We start from the raw sequence: 14820 nt of genomic DNA on the forward strand, positions 1-14820 counted from the left end.
AGTTACCCCATCCCCCCACCCCTACCCCCTCCAGTGACCCTCACTTTGTTTCCTATGATTAAGAGTTCTTGTGGTTTGTCTCCCTCTACAATTTCAGCTTATTTTACTTTTCCTTCCCTTCCCCTACGATCCTCTGTTTTGTTCCTTAAATTCCACATATGAGTGAAATGATATAATAGTTGTCTTTCTCTGATTGGCTTATTTCACTTAGCATAATATCCTCTAATCCGATTGGCATTGTTACAAATGGCAAGATTTCATTTCTTTTGATGGCTGAGTAGTAGTCCATTGTTATATATACCACATCTTCTCTAGCCATTCATCTGTCAATGGACATCTGGTCTCTTTCCCTAGTTTGGCTGTTGTGAACATGGCTGCCATAAACATTGGGGTGCAAGTGTCCCTTGAGATAACTACTCAAATATTATTCTTTCTTGACTCCACTAAAACCCTGTAGTAGTTGTACCAATTGTTCTTGGTTATTTCAGATCATGGAGTTCTACATATTCTCTTCTCTCTTACTCACCTTTCAATGGTAGCTACATTCTCTATTTCATTGGGATTGAGTTTGCTGGTGGGACTTTTGGTTGCTGGTTCTTGAATACACGATAGCAATGTGGTCCCTTGCTTTCCAAGTAATTTCAGCTCATCCTAGAGAAAGGAAAACATAGTTTGTCTTAGAAGAAATTTAAAGAAGCAAATTCTTGGTAGATTGAGGAGAATGGCATATGAAGTATATCTTTCATTTAGGAAATTAAATGCTAAAGAAGTTGAGTTGCAGCTTTTAAAAATTAATTAACTATATTTTTGTTTTTTATTTTAATTCCACTGTAGTTTACATAAAATGTTATATTAGTTTCAACTGTACAATATAGTGATTCAACAGTTCTATATATTACTCAGTGCTCATGATGATAAATGTACTTTTAATCCCCATCACCTATTTCTCCCATCTCCCATCCACTTCCCCTCTGTTAGCTATCTGTTTGTTCTCTGTAGTTAAGAGTTTGTTTTTTGGTTTGTCTCTTTTTTTCTTTTTTCTGTTTCTTAAGTTCCACACATAAGTGAAATCAAATGGTTCTTGTCTTTCTCTGACTGACTTATTTCTCTTAGCATTATACCCTATAGATCCATCCATGCTGTTCCTTTTTATGGCTGATTAATATTTCATTATATATATACACCATATCTTCCTTTTTAAGTTTTTTTTTTAATTATTCATTTATTTGAGAGAGAGAGAGAGAGCATACACAAGCTGGGGAAGAGGTAGAAAAAGTTTAGGGAAAAGCAGACTCCTGGGATCATAACCCAAGTTGAAGACAGATATTTAATCGACTGAGCCAGCCAGGAGCCCCACACCACGTCTTCTTTATCCATTCGTCTATCAATGGACACTTGGGCTGCTTCCATAATTAGGCTATTGTAAATAATGCTGCAATAAACATAAGCGTGCATATATCTTTTTGAATTAGTGTTTTTGTTTTCTTTGGGTAAATGCCCAGAAGTGCTATTACTGGATCATATGATTATTAACTTATTTTTAACAGGTGATACTTATACATGATACAAAATCCAAAATATACAAAAGGATACATATTGGAAAAAGTAAGTTCTTTTGTCCCCTGTCCCCTGCCCATCAACCTTTCCTCTCCAAAGCAACAACTGTGTATCTCAAGCTGCTGTTATATATTTAAAGCAAAAGTAATAAATCTCAATAATTTTTAATTATGACTTAATTATTTATTTTAATTTATTAATTAATAATTTTAAGTTTATTAACATATTAATAAAATCTGGCTCTAATCCAAGGCAGTGACCAGAAGCAAGAAAGTGACAGATACTGAATAGTAAGTGCTAGACACTCACATATAATAATAATAATGTAATAGTTGCTAGTTGACTAGGAAAAAAACTTCATCTAGTCTCAGTTGACACCTGCCTCTCCTATCTGCCCACAAAATGTGGACCTTGTTCAATTATTGAAGTTTAGTGGAAATGGCCAACAACTTCAGTTTGACATGGAAAAAGTCATACTTCCAAGGCAACTCTGTTTTGCCCCTTTTACATGGGATGTGGGGCTTTAAGAAGATGTCAGGTTATATCCTGCCAAATCCAACAGCTCAAATCTTCTAATGACACCGCACAAGTCATCTCTCTCAATGCTGAGAGTTAACCACAAAGCAAGCCAAAGGGGTGGAGCTTGGCAGGAAATTCTGCTCCTGGGAGTTGGGGGGTTTGGTGCGTGGGTCACACAGGATGCTGGTTAGTATGTCCTGAGCATTAGAATAGACCCATAGTTCTAAAACAATATCCTCTATGCACATGAACTGTGAATCTCTCCTCCAGGCCTGGCCACCTCAGCCTTCACACAGTATCGAGTTCATTCCCTCTGGGAGGAGTTTTATATTTCTCCACCTTGTTCACACGCAAGTACTGGCCCACTCACACTGATACCTTTGCTCCTTATCTCCTGTTTCGCTCTAGTATTCATCTATCTCCTTGCAGGCTTTTGCTGTCCACACCCAGCCTCAAACTTTCCCTGGATTTGGTGGTTGATAAATTTGACTTCTCTGATCTGGCCCACATTCTCTGGACACCCCTTGTGGCTCTGTCTACTCCAGGTAATGCCCCAAGTCAGCCTCTTGTTGGTACTCTTGCCTGGGAACTAGACACATCCCTTTCTTTCCACTCTCAGGTAGCAACCTTTATTTCTGCTTATCTCACCAATTCTCATTAAATATTTGTAGGTTAGATGAATTAATAATAGTCTAAAAGAAATTAGGTTGCAGATGACTAAGAACAAATAAGATATGATGGGTGGTAGGGCTGAAGCATTCATTAGCAAGTACTCTCACCTTGCACTCTTCCTACATTCTAAAAAGGGTCTTGGATTTTCTCACTCAGTTTCTTAAATGTCCTTGAGATTCCAGCATTCCAGCAGGACTCTGGCATTACCATTATTAGATTTTATATATATTTAGTGTGTGTATGATATAAAGTTAGGAGGAAGGCTGGAGGGGCCAGAGAAGAAGACTTTTAGAAGGGGGATGAGCACTGGGTATTATACTATATGTTGGCAAATCAAACTTCAATAAAAAAAACATATATATAGATAGATATTTTATGCATATATATATTACCAAATATACATATATATATTACAAAAAAATAAAAACTAAGTGACAAGAAAAAAAAAGAAGAAAGGGAAGCTCAGGAGAGAGATATACTAAAAGAACTGCAGAGTATGAGGAAATGTGTGAGGAAGGGTGGATCTGAGTAAGTGATGTCATTCACTGTGTATCCCCTTCTACCAAACACATACAAGGAAAATTCATACTTGGTTACTGCTTTGGGACTAGGCAATATATGGTCAGCTTCAGCAGGGTTACAAAAATCTGCCATAAACACCCAGGGAAAGATCGAGGAACTATGGTACTTGGAAAGTGAAAAGATAAGTTGCCCAGGCCAAAAATGGAGTTTGCCCTTGTCCATAGTAGTAACAATTCAGAATATTTAATAACTGTTTAGAGCAGGCACTGACCAATCAGCACAGATGTCAGTGCCAAAGCAGTCCTGAGGCCAGCTGTGCTCCATGTGTTAAGCCCTTTAGTGGCCAGAATCATGAGGAGGTTTCATGGGTCCTAAGAAATGGGCCAGGGGGGTAAAGTCAGGCACTCAAAGAACATAAATATTTAACAACTGGGATGGCTGTCCCCACATGTACTCATCATTACAGTTCCATTATTATGGAAACAAGCAGTTGGTTCAGAAGACCCACTTAATAGGGCAAGCAGATTGGTTCAGGCTCAAGAGAATTTAAATTTCTGGGTGGAATTCTTTCCTACGACAGTGGTAAGATGAATGTAGACATTCATTCATTCATTCTTCATTCACTCACTCAAAACATTTATAAAGCACTACTATCCATGCCAAGTGCTGTGTTCAGCTATGTCATAGGCTGAGGGGTGGAGGTGGGGTAGGAAGTTAAAGGATGAATCAAAGCCTAGAGATTATATGAATGACTAATGTTTTAGACTCTTACTTCGCTTTTATTACTTATTCCACTTCTGCCACTACAAGTTAGCTCTTCATGCTTCATGTGGTATAAAATTAGTGCAAAATGCTGATTTGTTAAGGTATTAACACTGAAAGCATTCATAAGAATACCAATTTTGTCTTTCTGAGCCAAATCAAGACCTTTATGTCTATCCATTCCTAACTTATATTCCCTGCAAGTAGAGTTAAAACAAAAACGCCTCAGACTATAAAATTATTTCTAGGGCCTACAAATAATAACTTATAATTCTGATTACCTTCTTGATTATTTGTAACCCTGAAAATACTGATAGAATTGTCATCTCTGAATACAAAATTGAGTAACTACTGAGTGAAACAAATACTGAATACTAAACAAAATTCATATTTGTAGAAGAGTGCTTTATCACATAATCAAAGGACCACTGGCACTTTGCTTCTGCATGATGAGAAAAAGCCTTTGGTTCTGTTAAATTTCTTATTTTAACAACAATAAAATATGAGAGTCTTACACTATTTAAACGAACACATGGTAAAGTATCTCAGTTGACTTAAGCATCTGAGAGCCAAAGGCCAAGACCCTGGAATTTCTGGCCTAAGACTGTCAAAGAGGTGAGAATCACCTCCTTTGGGACTCAAGGGGGAGACTGCCTGCCTCTGTAAACTGCTTCCAAAACCAGCATAGAATTAGGCAAAAGGAAGAGCTGTTTTTCTAAGAAAGTCTGCAGGGCCATCATAAACAGTCAGAAAAGCACATATCTCTATAGGGTTCATGGTTATTTTATTGTTGTGTTAGGCCCAAAAGTCTTTTTTTTTTTTTTAATTGAAATATTGGGCAGCCCCGGTGGCCCAGCAGTTTGGCGCCACCTTCAGCCTGGGGTGTGATCCTGGAGACCCAGGATGGAGTCCTGTGTCAGGCTCCCTGCATGGAGCCTGCTTCTCTCCCTGTGTCTCTGCCTCTCTCTATATATCTCTTCTGTCATGAATAAATAAATACAATCTTTTAAAAAAATAAAAAATAAAATAAAAAATTGAGATATCATTCATAGTTCATACTACAAAATTCACCTTTTTAATGCATATGATTTTATGTTTTTCTCCCCTAGAACATTTTCATCAGTCAAAAACAAATCCCATACCTATTATCAGTTACTCTCCATTTCTCCCTCTTCTCTGCCCCTGCCAACCACTAATCTACCCACTTTTTCTTCAGATTTACCTATTCTAACATCTCATGTAAGTGGAACCACACAATATATGGTTTTTCATGTCAGCTTCTTTCACTTTGCATACTTATTTCAAAGTTTATACATATTACAGTATGTATCAATCAGTATTTCCTTTCCATGGCTGAGTAATATTCCATTGTGTGGATATACCACATTTTGTTTATCTGTTCATCAGTTAATGGACATGTGGGTTGTTTTCACTTTTTGGGTGTTATGAATAACACTGCCACAAACATTTATGTGTAACTTTTAATATGAAACATGTTTTCAAATCTCTTTTGCATACACATATAAGGAGAATTTCTGGTAACTATTTTTAACTTTTTGAGGACCTACCAGTCTATGTTCCCAAAAGTGATGTATGAGGGTTCCAATTTCCTCACATCCTCACCAATACTTGTTATTGTCCACCTTTCTAATTAGAGCCACTCTAGTGGATATATCACTGTGGTTTTGATTTGTATTTCCCTAATGATGAATTATGTTGTACATGTCTTCATGTACTTAATAACCACTTATATATCTTCTGTGAAGACATGTCTGTTCAATCCTTTGCCCATTTTTCAGTTGGGTTATTTGTCTTTTTATAAATGTTGAATTTAAGAATTGTTTATATATTCTGGATACTAAACCCTCATCAAACACATGATTTATAGATATTTTCTTCCATTCTACAGGTTGTCTTTTCACCTTCTTGATAGGGTTCTTTGAAACACAAAAGTTCTCAATTTTGATGATGTCCAATTTATTTTCTTTAGGTGTCTGTGCTTTTGGTATTACACATAAGAAACCATTCCCTAATGTAAGGTCATGAGAATTTACATCCATATTTTCTCCTAAGAGTTTTATAATTTTAGAACTTACATTTAGTCCCTTGATCAATTCTGAGTTAATTTTGTATATGATGCAATATAAACATCCAATATTTCCTTCTTTTCCATGTAGGTATCCAGTTGTCATATGGCCCAAAAAGCTTAAGCAGGTTTTTGTTCCCACAAAGAGAAAATATCCTTAATCATTTTGGGTATTGAATTGTTTTACTGTCAGCGCTCAGGCTAGAAGAGGATTTCAGGGAACCTGCTTCTGGGAAAATCTATAGAAGTCCATAGGAACTTCAGTGAATTTCCTCTCTGTACAGACAGGGTCCTAGTGGCAGCAGGGTATGTGTCACCATACTGTTCGTAAAGTGAGACATGGCCTATAGCCTGTCCAAGTTACTTTACCTCAGGAAATGGAAGCTCTCATTGGAGAACAATCCATATGCAGAAGAGCCTGGGACACCTGCATGCACATCTTCGGAACTTAGATGCTCTGAGTTTCCATCCATGTGGAAAAAGCATACACGGGAACAAGACAGGTGTGCTAAGTTGTGTGTGTTTGTCAAGCTCGTCAGAAACATTTCTAGGGATAATTTCTAGGATGCTTTCAGTTTTCCCAGTTTCAAAACAGATCTTTTAATTATTCAGAGTAATGTAAAAAGTACATTTTGAACTCTTTTTGGATATCAAGCTCCTTAAAAAGAGAATTTAACAGTGTTCCTTGATATATGGAAGAATTAATTTGCCTTAACTACTAGACTCTGAGACTCCCCTAACTCAACTATGTGTTCCTCAAGTTTACATTCTTTTCATTTGTTCTCCTGGCATGTAGTGGTAGGTGGTCAATAAATGTTGACTAAATAAACAAATCACCCACCTAGCAAAATATTTTTGTAAATTTTGGGCCACAGATAAAAGAGGTCAGCTCTTGCCAAGCTCCATGCAGCAATATACATGTAACACTAAGATGTCTCAACCTTCTAATCCTCCGTTTGCTGCCCTATGGAGTTCTCATCTTCTGTGAAATAATGGATTTGGTGCATGTACTTCTGGAGGCAGAAAAGAGCTGACGCCCGTCCTGCAAGCCCCAGGAAGCCTTCCCTTTACTGCATGGTCTAAAAGAATCTGCCAACCTCCGTTCTTAGCAGGTTCTGACATGCTTTTATGAAGTTAATAGGTGCCTCTCCTTAAACTCAGTTCAGAGCACCTTCCATGTCTTCTTTCTCAAATTACTCCCCAAATAAAAAGACACATCCCTGAGAGAGTGAAGCAACATGTCAGCTTATTAGTTTGCCCCAAAACTTCACAACAGCCTCAGGAAAATCTATGCCTCCAAAGCCAACTCCCATCCTTCCTTCCCTCACTGCAGTTTTATCCATTATATCTTGCTCTGCCCTCAGCAGATCATAGGAGTGCTGCCTTTGAAACGATGCTCAAACACCTATCTTATGAGCACAAAGGTGGAATGAGCTTCCCTTTATGGGGCTGCTTCTCACAGGTCTTAATTACAATCCTTTTACATTCACCAACCAGTCTCAAGAGGCTTTTTTCTCTTCACAGACTGCCTATCTAGAAGGTTTAGGATGATCATTCGCTGCCAAGTCACTGGAGAAGGAGGAAGAAGAGGGCTTAACTTTGACTTCTGCCCCTGGTTCTCTTCAAGAGGCTGGCCTGTGAAAGACCACAACTACTCACCTGCAGCTTGTCCTGCTGCCTTGTGTGGGACATGAGGAGGTCTTCCGTGGACAGCACACTTGTAGGCAGCTCTGTTGTGGTTAGGCAGGCCCCAAACATCTGAATCATCTGGGCAGTGGTCTTCAATGTCATGGCAAAATTTTCAATGGCCTGGAAGGTCAGATAATCATAACAATGAGGAGAGCTTAACATTCACCAATATGCTCTGAATAGAAGGATAGTAGCTACCATTTCCCAAGTACCTGCAATGGGCCATGCATTATCCTGGTGCTATACATTTGTCTATCATCTCAATAATCCGATTGGAAGGTATTGTATCTCCATTTTATAGTAGAAGGAAATGAAGCTCCTACAGGTCAATTGTCCAAGATCATGTAATGAATTGGGCAGTAAGAAAGGAAAGAAGGGTTCAACCGAAGTCACCAAGTTTGGGAAGCAAGTTTGACCCAGAGGAAGAAGATGAATATAGTGATTAGGTCACTAGTGACCTTTCAGTGAGTTACTTTTGTCACATGTGATGAGAGTTTGGGGACCTCTGCCTCTCACTCCTTTATAAAAATTTACCTTCCACTAAGGACTCTGTTCTACCATTAAATGAATACCTACTAACTAATGAGTAACTTCACAGCTAATATTCCAGATGAGATATCTGCATTTAGCAGAATGCATTTTAGCAGTAAACATATGTCCTAACCTTGAAAAAGTCATGCTTATTGTTATCAGTAGATTTAGTTGAAGGCAAGTAGCTTTTCAGAATTCCACAAGTCATTCTAGTAAACCAGACTGGCTCTACCATGCCCATTTCCCTCTGTTCTCAAGACAATTTTACCCTCAAAGGGTGAACACAATTCATCTCTGTCCCCCCCACCCCCAACAAATGGTACTATGCCTGTCACACAGTAGGTAGCCCCATAAACAGCTGCTAGATGGATAACTGGTAGTTGCAAACAGGCCCAATCTAATTTTCATTTGGGAAAAAATTACCTCTGTTCTTACATCATCAGAGAACATTTCTGAAAACCCAAATGTTCATCATAAAGAATGTGCCAGATGTGGGGCAGCCCTTTGCTATAATAGAGGCCAGAGCTGAGGCTGGCATAATAAAGGCTTCCAGAGCATGACACACCTCCCCCTACTTTCTGAACACAAAGTCTTTCTCCATCAGTCATTTTTTTTAAGTAAACTCTATCGCGAATGTGGGGCTCAAACTCAAGACTCTGAGATCTAGAGTCACATGTTCTACCGACTGAGCCAGCCAGGTACCCCTACCATCAACCCTGTTCATACTTATATTGCTGTAGGTGGGATCTCCTCTATTAGCACAAGTATTTATACAGCTGCAGTCTTGAACATCACAGTACTTTTGGTGTGGAAAGTTAGACTAACTTTTATAAGAATCTTTTTTTCAAGCACATCAAAGTGTTATAACTTTTACATAATCTGATATCTGTATACAATACTCTTTCAACTTCTTGAACCAATAGCCTCTACTGAATAAAATAAAAATCCAACCTATCAGAGGACTTATAATAAGAAAATATGAGATACAGTACTTTGTTTTATATGCATTACCTCTTATAATGCATCTCAATTAGGTTACTATTATCACCACATTCTATATAGATGAAAAAACTGAGGCATATTAAGGTTAAGTAATTTCCCCAAAGTCATATAAAAAAATAAGTGGCAGATCTGGGATTAAACTCAGGACCAGCACTCTTAAGCACTATACTATACCACCTCTTGGCAATAAAAACTAAATTGAACAAAACTACATTTAAAATCAGATCAACAAAAGATCTTGGCTTTGACAGCCTTAAGACTTGAATTAAAGTCCAGATTCTAACTGTGTGATCTTGCATAAACCAGGTATTGTTCTAAGTCCTAGCATCTCTATTTGAAAAATGGGAATAATGATTGCTCTGTTTTTGCAGGGTTTTTTTCGAGGATCAAAGGAATAGCAAACCTGAAAGGACTTGGGCACAGTAGAGTACCTTACAAGTGTAATGATAATACCAGCATCAACTCTGAGAATCAAATGTGAGGCCTGCAAATATTGACCTGGAGATAGAGGAAAGCCAGAGGTTTCCTATGGAGAGTTCTATTAACAAATTAACTTGATTCCAGGTATCTGATTAGCAAACAATCACCCTGGAAATGGTACAGAGGACCTGACGCTGATAGAGTAATGGAAAAGTGCTCAGCCTTTGTCTTGGCTCTGCCACTACTCAACCATATAACCTTGGATAAGTCACTTCTTTACTTTGAAGGTCAGTTTCCTCACCTGTAAAATAAGGTAATTGAAATAAATCATCTTTAAGGTTCTTTTCAGTTCTAATGCATCTCAAAGATCTGACATCCAGAAAGTGCACTACTATCCAAAAAAGGATCTATATATATTATATATGTAATATATATGTATATATTATAGTTCTAATTATATACGTATATATATAAAATATATACATAAAATGTGCAAAAGGCATATAAAAATACCTCTGATGTTTGAATACTAGTTGTATTTTTTAAAGCTCATTATAATATGTTTAATACATGCACAAATACAAACCACGGACATGAATGAGGCCTGGGGTAGGAAGGTATATGCACACGTCTGCTTATGCCATGTTTTTAAATAATCTATGTTCATGGCTTCAGTCTTCTTTACCTCCCTCAGTTCTTAGAGAACTATTCTTGTCTTTGATGTCAAGGTGCATTTGTTTTATTTCTTTATTCATTTGCTGCAAATGTGTGTTATTTCAAGAAAGATCTGAGGCAACTTGAAAAACATTAATAACATAATAAAACAAAGGATTGGTAGAAAAGTCAGAGCCAAAGGGAGACCTAGCTAGCCCAATAAACCTGGCAGGACAGTAAATTCTTTTGATTATTAAAGTAATGTAATAATATCCTAGGAAGTGAAGAAATAAAGGCTGGAAACACTCCAGTTCCATTTCTCATACAGTTTAATGAAATTGCAAAGACAACCCTGACTACACTTACTTGTGTAAGATATTCTACATAAGCTTCCCTCCATATCTTTTCTATTCAGGTCTAGTGAGAATCATGTGATTATGAAGAACTTCACCATTCCTTTTTTCATTCCCAAGATTTCTCTTGAAATCACCATTATTGCAATAAAACTGATAAGAAGTTCAAAGAGTTCTTGCCCAGGTTGTAGGTCTTCCTCTAGGTTTTGGGAAGGCTTATATCTTCCTTCGAATTACATGGCATACAAAGAAGTGAGGGAAGGATTAGAATCTGTAGCTTTGAAATAAATGCACTGTTGCTAGAAATCTATTTTTGTTTAGTTCTCAAATTTCCTTTTTTTAAGAAAAATCACAAAATTTTACACTTTAAGAGAGAGTGCATTCTTCTACCTAATTAAATGTGATTCAGGTGTTTATTGGTAAATGTTGAGCAACATGTTTCTAAAGTGACCCAATACAGAGAGAGGGGCACTGACACCACAAGTTTCACCAGGTGGTAAAGGGAGCTTCTGACTTGGCTCAGAAAACCTAGTCTTTTTGAGGATCTAGGGACTAAGAGAGTGGGGAAAGGGGAGTGACAACTTTATACAGAAACATTTTATCATTTGAGTTTCAGTCCCACTTTTCCTTCCATATTACTGACCCTTCTAGTTTAGCAGAATAACCATTACTATAAGTGAGTAGAGAAAAGTAAAATACTACATGTCAGATGCTTTCACACACATTACACCACTTAGTCTCACATCCACTCTCAGGTAGCTTCTGTTAGACTGAGGTTTCTTGTCATTGGCTCTATTGACAGTTGGGCTGGACAATTCTTTGTTGTGGTGGGCTGTCTCATGCATAAGGTGCTTAGCAGATTCCTGGCTCCTACACACTAGATGCCAGTAACACTCCTCCTCTCAAGTTATGACTATAAAAAAAACTGCCTGTCCCAGGGCACCTGCATGGCTCAGTTGATGAAGCATTTGCCTTTGGCTCAGGTCATGATCCCAGAGTCCTGGGATCAAGCCCCACGTTGGATTCCCTGCTCAGTGGATAACCTGCTTCTCCCTCTCCCTCTGCAGCTCTACCTGCTTGTTCTCTCTCTCTCTCTCTCTCTAATAAATAAATAAATAAATAAATAAATAAATAAATAAAATCTTTTTTAAAAAAAAGTGGAGCTCTGGAGTCAAACTTGCCTCGGTAAGGAGAACAGGATTTTAGCAGATAGTGATGAACGGGAAAGCTGGTCCAGGCTGATGAAACAGCATGAATACAAAAAGGCACTGTGACAGGCAAGCTTAGGAATATTGGGGAAAAGATGAGTACACAGGTTGACTGTGGAGAGGTTCCACCAGGGAGAGTCCTGGTAACAGTGCACAGCTTCAGGGGTAGGAACAAGGCTATGTCTTCACTTTCAGGCAGAGGAATCACTGAACTTTGCTACACAGCATTTATCACAGTTATAATTTGGCACTGTGTGATTATTTGATTAATGTCTGCCTTCCCCACTGTCTGTAAGGTCCAACGAGCACAGGCACTGAATTTCTTTCTGCTCACTTCTGTAACCCCAGCACTGGTTGATGGCCTACTACATAACAGATGTTCAATACACATTCTGGAAATTAACAGGTGCTTATGTGCTTGCTCACTCTCTGTCAAAGAAATAAATAAAATCTTTTCTTTTTAAATGTCTAAAATTGCCTCCAGCTGAAAACCACTGTTAGTTCCATTTTAATAGGGGAGAAAACAAGTTGAAAGATGTTTAATAACTGACCCAAGATCAGACAATAAGTAATAGTGACCATATTCAAATGCAACTCCTTCTAACTTGGTGGGTTTCAATCTTTCTGTACATTAGAATCATCTGGGGAATTGTGTGGAATGCTAATATCTGAGGCTCAACCCTGATCAAGTAAATTAATTTCTCTGACTTTATAGCAGGGTGCCGGTATGTTGAAAACTCCCCAGGTGTATCCTAAATCAAGTGCCCCCAAACCCCCATGCCAGATGATGAGGTGAGGTGTGGGGAGACAACAGGACATGCCCTAGCCTCCTCCCCTCCACCACATTTTTCCCCAACCTTTGGCTTAGAAAACCCAACCTTCCCAATGTTTGGTAGTCATGGGCAAGGACTGCCCAAGAGTTGACCTTTAACAGTCTCTTCTGGAAAACAAAGAGAGACCATATAAAGAGCAGGTTAAGCTGGTACTCACAGTTCGATGATTTATCCATTGACTGTGGCGGTATTCCAAAGTTCCCCCTAAATCCTCTGTCAGTTGGTTTTTGTCAATGTAGCCGTGAAGGTCAGATGCAGAGTTCAACATAATGATCTATGGGCAAAAAAAAATCAGTGTGTTCCTCACAGATAATTAAATAGCTCATCTAGATTCTATTGTTATTTAAATAGCATTGAACTTCGCAGGATCAGGAATTCATATGTAGAGTTACTACATCCAGCAGAGAAAGTTTTATACTCCTTTGGCATTTTCCTCCTTTAAGCAAGGAGTACCATTGCATAGTCTGTGACAAAATGGTCACATGGTTCAGGGAACACAGTTCTAAGCTACCTACAAGTCTGGTCTTACTTTAGGTGAATTTTTGGCTAAAGTTCCCAAGCTAGGGATCCCTGGGTGGCGCAATGGTTTAGTGCCTGCCTTTGGCCCAGGGCACGATCCTGGAGACCCAGGATCGAGTCCCACGTCGGGCTCCTGGTGCATGGAGCCTGCTTCTCCCTCTGCCTGTGTCTCTGCCTCTCTCTCTCTCTCTCATTCTGTGTGACTATCATAAATAAATAAAAAAATTTAAAAAAAAAATAAAGTTCCCAAGCTAAAGTATACTCTTCAGCCACCAAAATCAAGTGCTATATTGAGACCTAAAAATATGCGATGAGAAGCCCAATAAGGGGTAGGCTGGTGAACACCAAAATAAAATTAGAATATGGGGACCTACTGAGAAGTGTGTATTAAAAAGTTATACTACTGGGGGCAGCCCGGGTGGCTCAGCGGTTTAGCGCTGCCTTCAGCCCAGGGCCTGATCCTGTAGACTTGGGATGGAGTCGCACGTCGGGCTCCCTGCATGGAGCCTGCTTCTCCCTCTGCCTGTGTCTCTGTCTCTGTCTCTCTCTCTCTCTGTGTGTGTGTCTCTCATGAATAAATAAATTTTTTAAAATCTTAAAAAAAAAAAAGATTTACTACACTGATGTTGATGTGCCCCAGATTCATCCTGCATGGAGGACATTTGGAGATAATAGGGAGTAGATTTTTATAAATTAACAATCTGGCTGATGAACAAGCCCATGCTGATCAGCTGATCCAACTAGGCACCCTAAAAGTTTGGGAATTTTTAAAAATTACATTTATAACATGAGAAAAAGTGGAAAGAAACCAAACCTGAATTAATCTATGCCTTTCCCTGCTAAAAAATTTTAAACCACTTTTGGGAATTCCAAAAAGATTTTTAGTCTTTCTAAAATTAGAAATTACGGACACAAAACAAGAAATTGCCAATATATTTTGCTTTTTGAAATATTAATTGCTATGGTAACACTTGGAGTTTTTTGGGTTTTGGTTTTTTTAAGATTTTATTTATTTATTCATAGAGACAGAGAGAAGGGAATGCTAAACCCTAAGCTGAAGGCAGTGCTAAACCGCTAAGTCACCAGGGCTGCATGGAGTTTTTTTAAAAATACCAATGTGGAACATCTTATTAGGCAGAAGTAACTCTACCACACAACCTGGAATTTTAAAAAACACATCCTGCCAGGCTGTACATCTTCTGTTCCATGTAACGGAACAGGAGAGGGACGCATGTGTTCCATGCTTGCCAGGACTCTGCCTTGTCATCTTTAGCTGAGTGGACCAAGAGAAATTTTAAATTGGAAGCTAAAAATGAAAAAAAAAATTAAAAATGGGCAAAGAGGACTTCTGAAAAAATGGTGGAGTAGGAGGACGCTGAGTGCACTCAGCCCACAGACATACCTAGGTAAGAGCCATGTCAGTGCCGCTAACTCAGAAAACACAAAGGCCAGCAGAACAGACTTTCCACAGTTGATAGAGAGGAGGCCACACA

The 14820-nt window shown here is 38.5% G+C and overlaps 1 protein-coding gene across 1 annotated transcript in view; it reads right to left on the minus strand.

Moving 5' to 3' along the window:
• MCF2L2 (MCF.2 cell line derived transforming sequence-like 2) overlaps positions 1-14820 on the minus strand; it is a 237482-nt gene that overhangs the window by 126557 nt on the left and 96105 nt on the right. Inside the window, exons 6-8 of the mRNA XM_055307990.1 lie at positions 12966-13082; positions 7778-7927; positions 527-651 (exon numbers count right to left, since the gene is read on the minus strand). Of these exons, the coding sequence (XP_055163965.1) occupies positions 527-651; positions 7778-7927; positions 12966-13082 (392 nt within the window). The remainder of the gene's footprint in view (positions 1-526; positions 652-7777; positions 7928-12965; positions 13083-14820) is intronic.

Source organism: Nyctereutes procyonoides, unplaced genomic scaffold (assembly GCF_905146905.1).
Source record: "Nyctereutes procyonoides isolate TBG_1078 unplaced genomic scaffold, NYPRO_anot_genome, whole genome shotgun sequence".
Classification (NCBI taxonomy): Eukaryota; Metazoa; Chordata; class Mammalia; order Carnivora; family Canidae; genus Nyctereutes; species Nyctereutes procyonoides.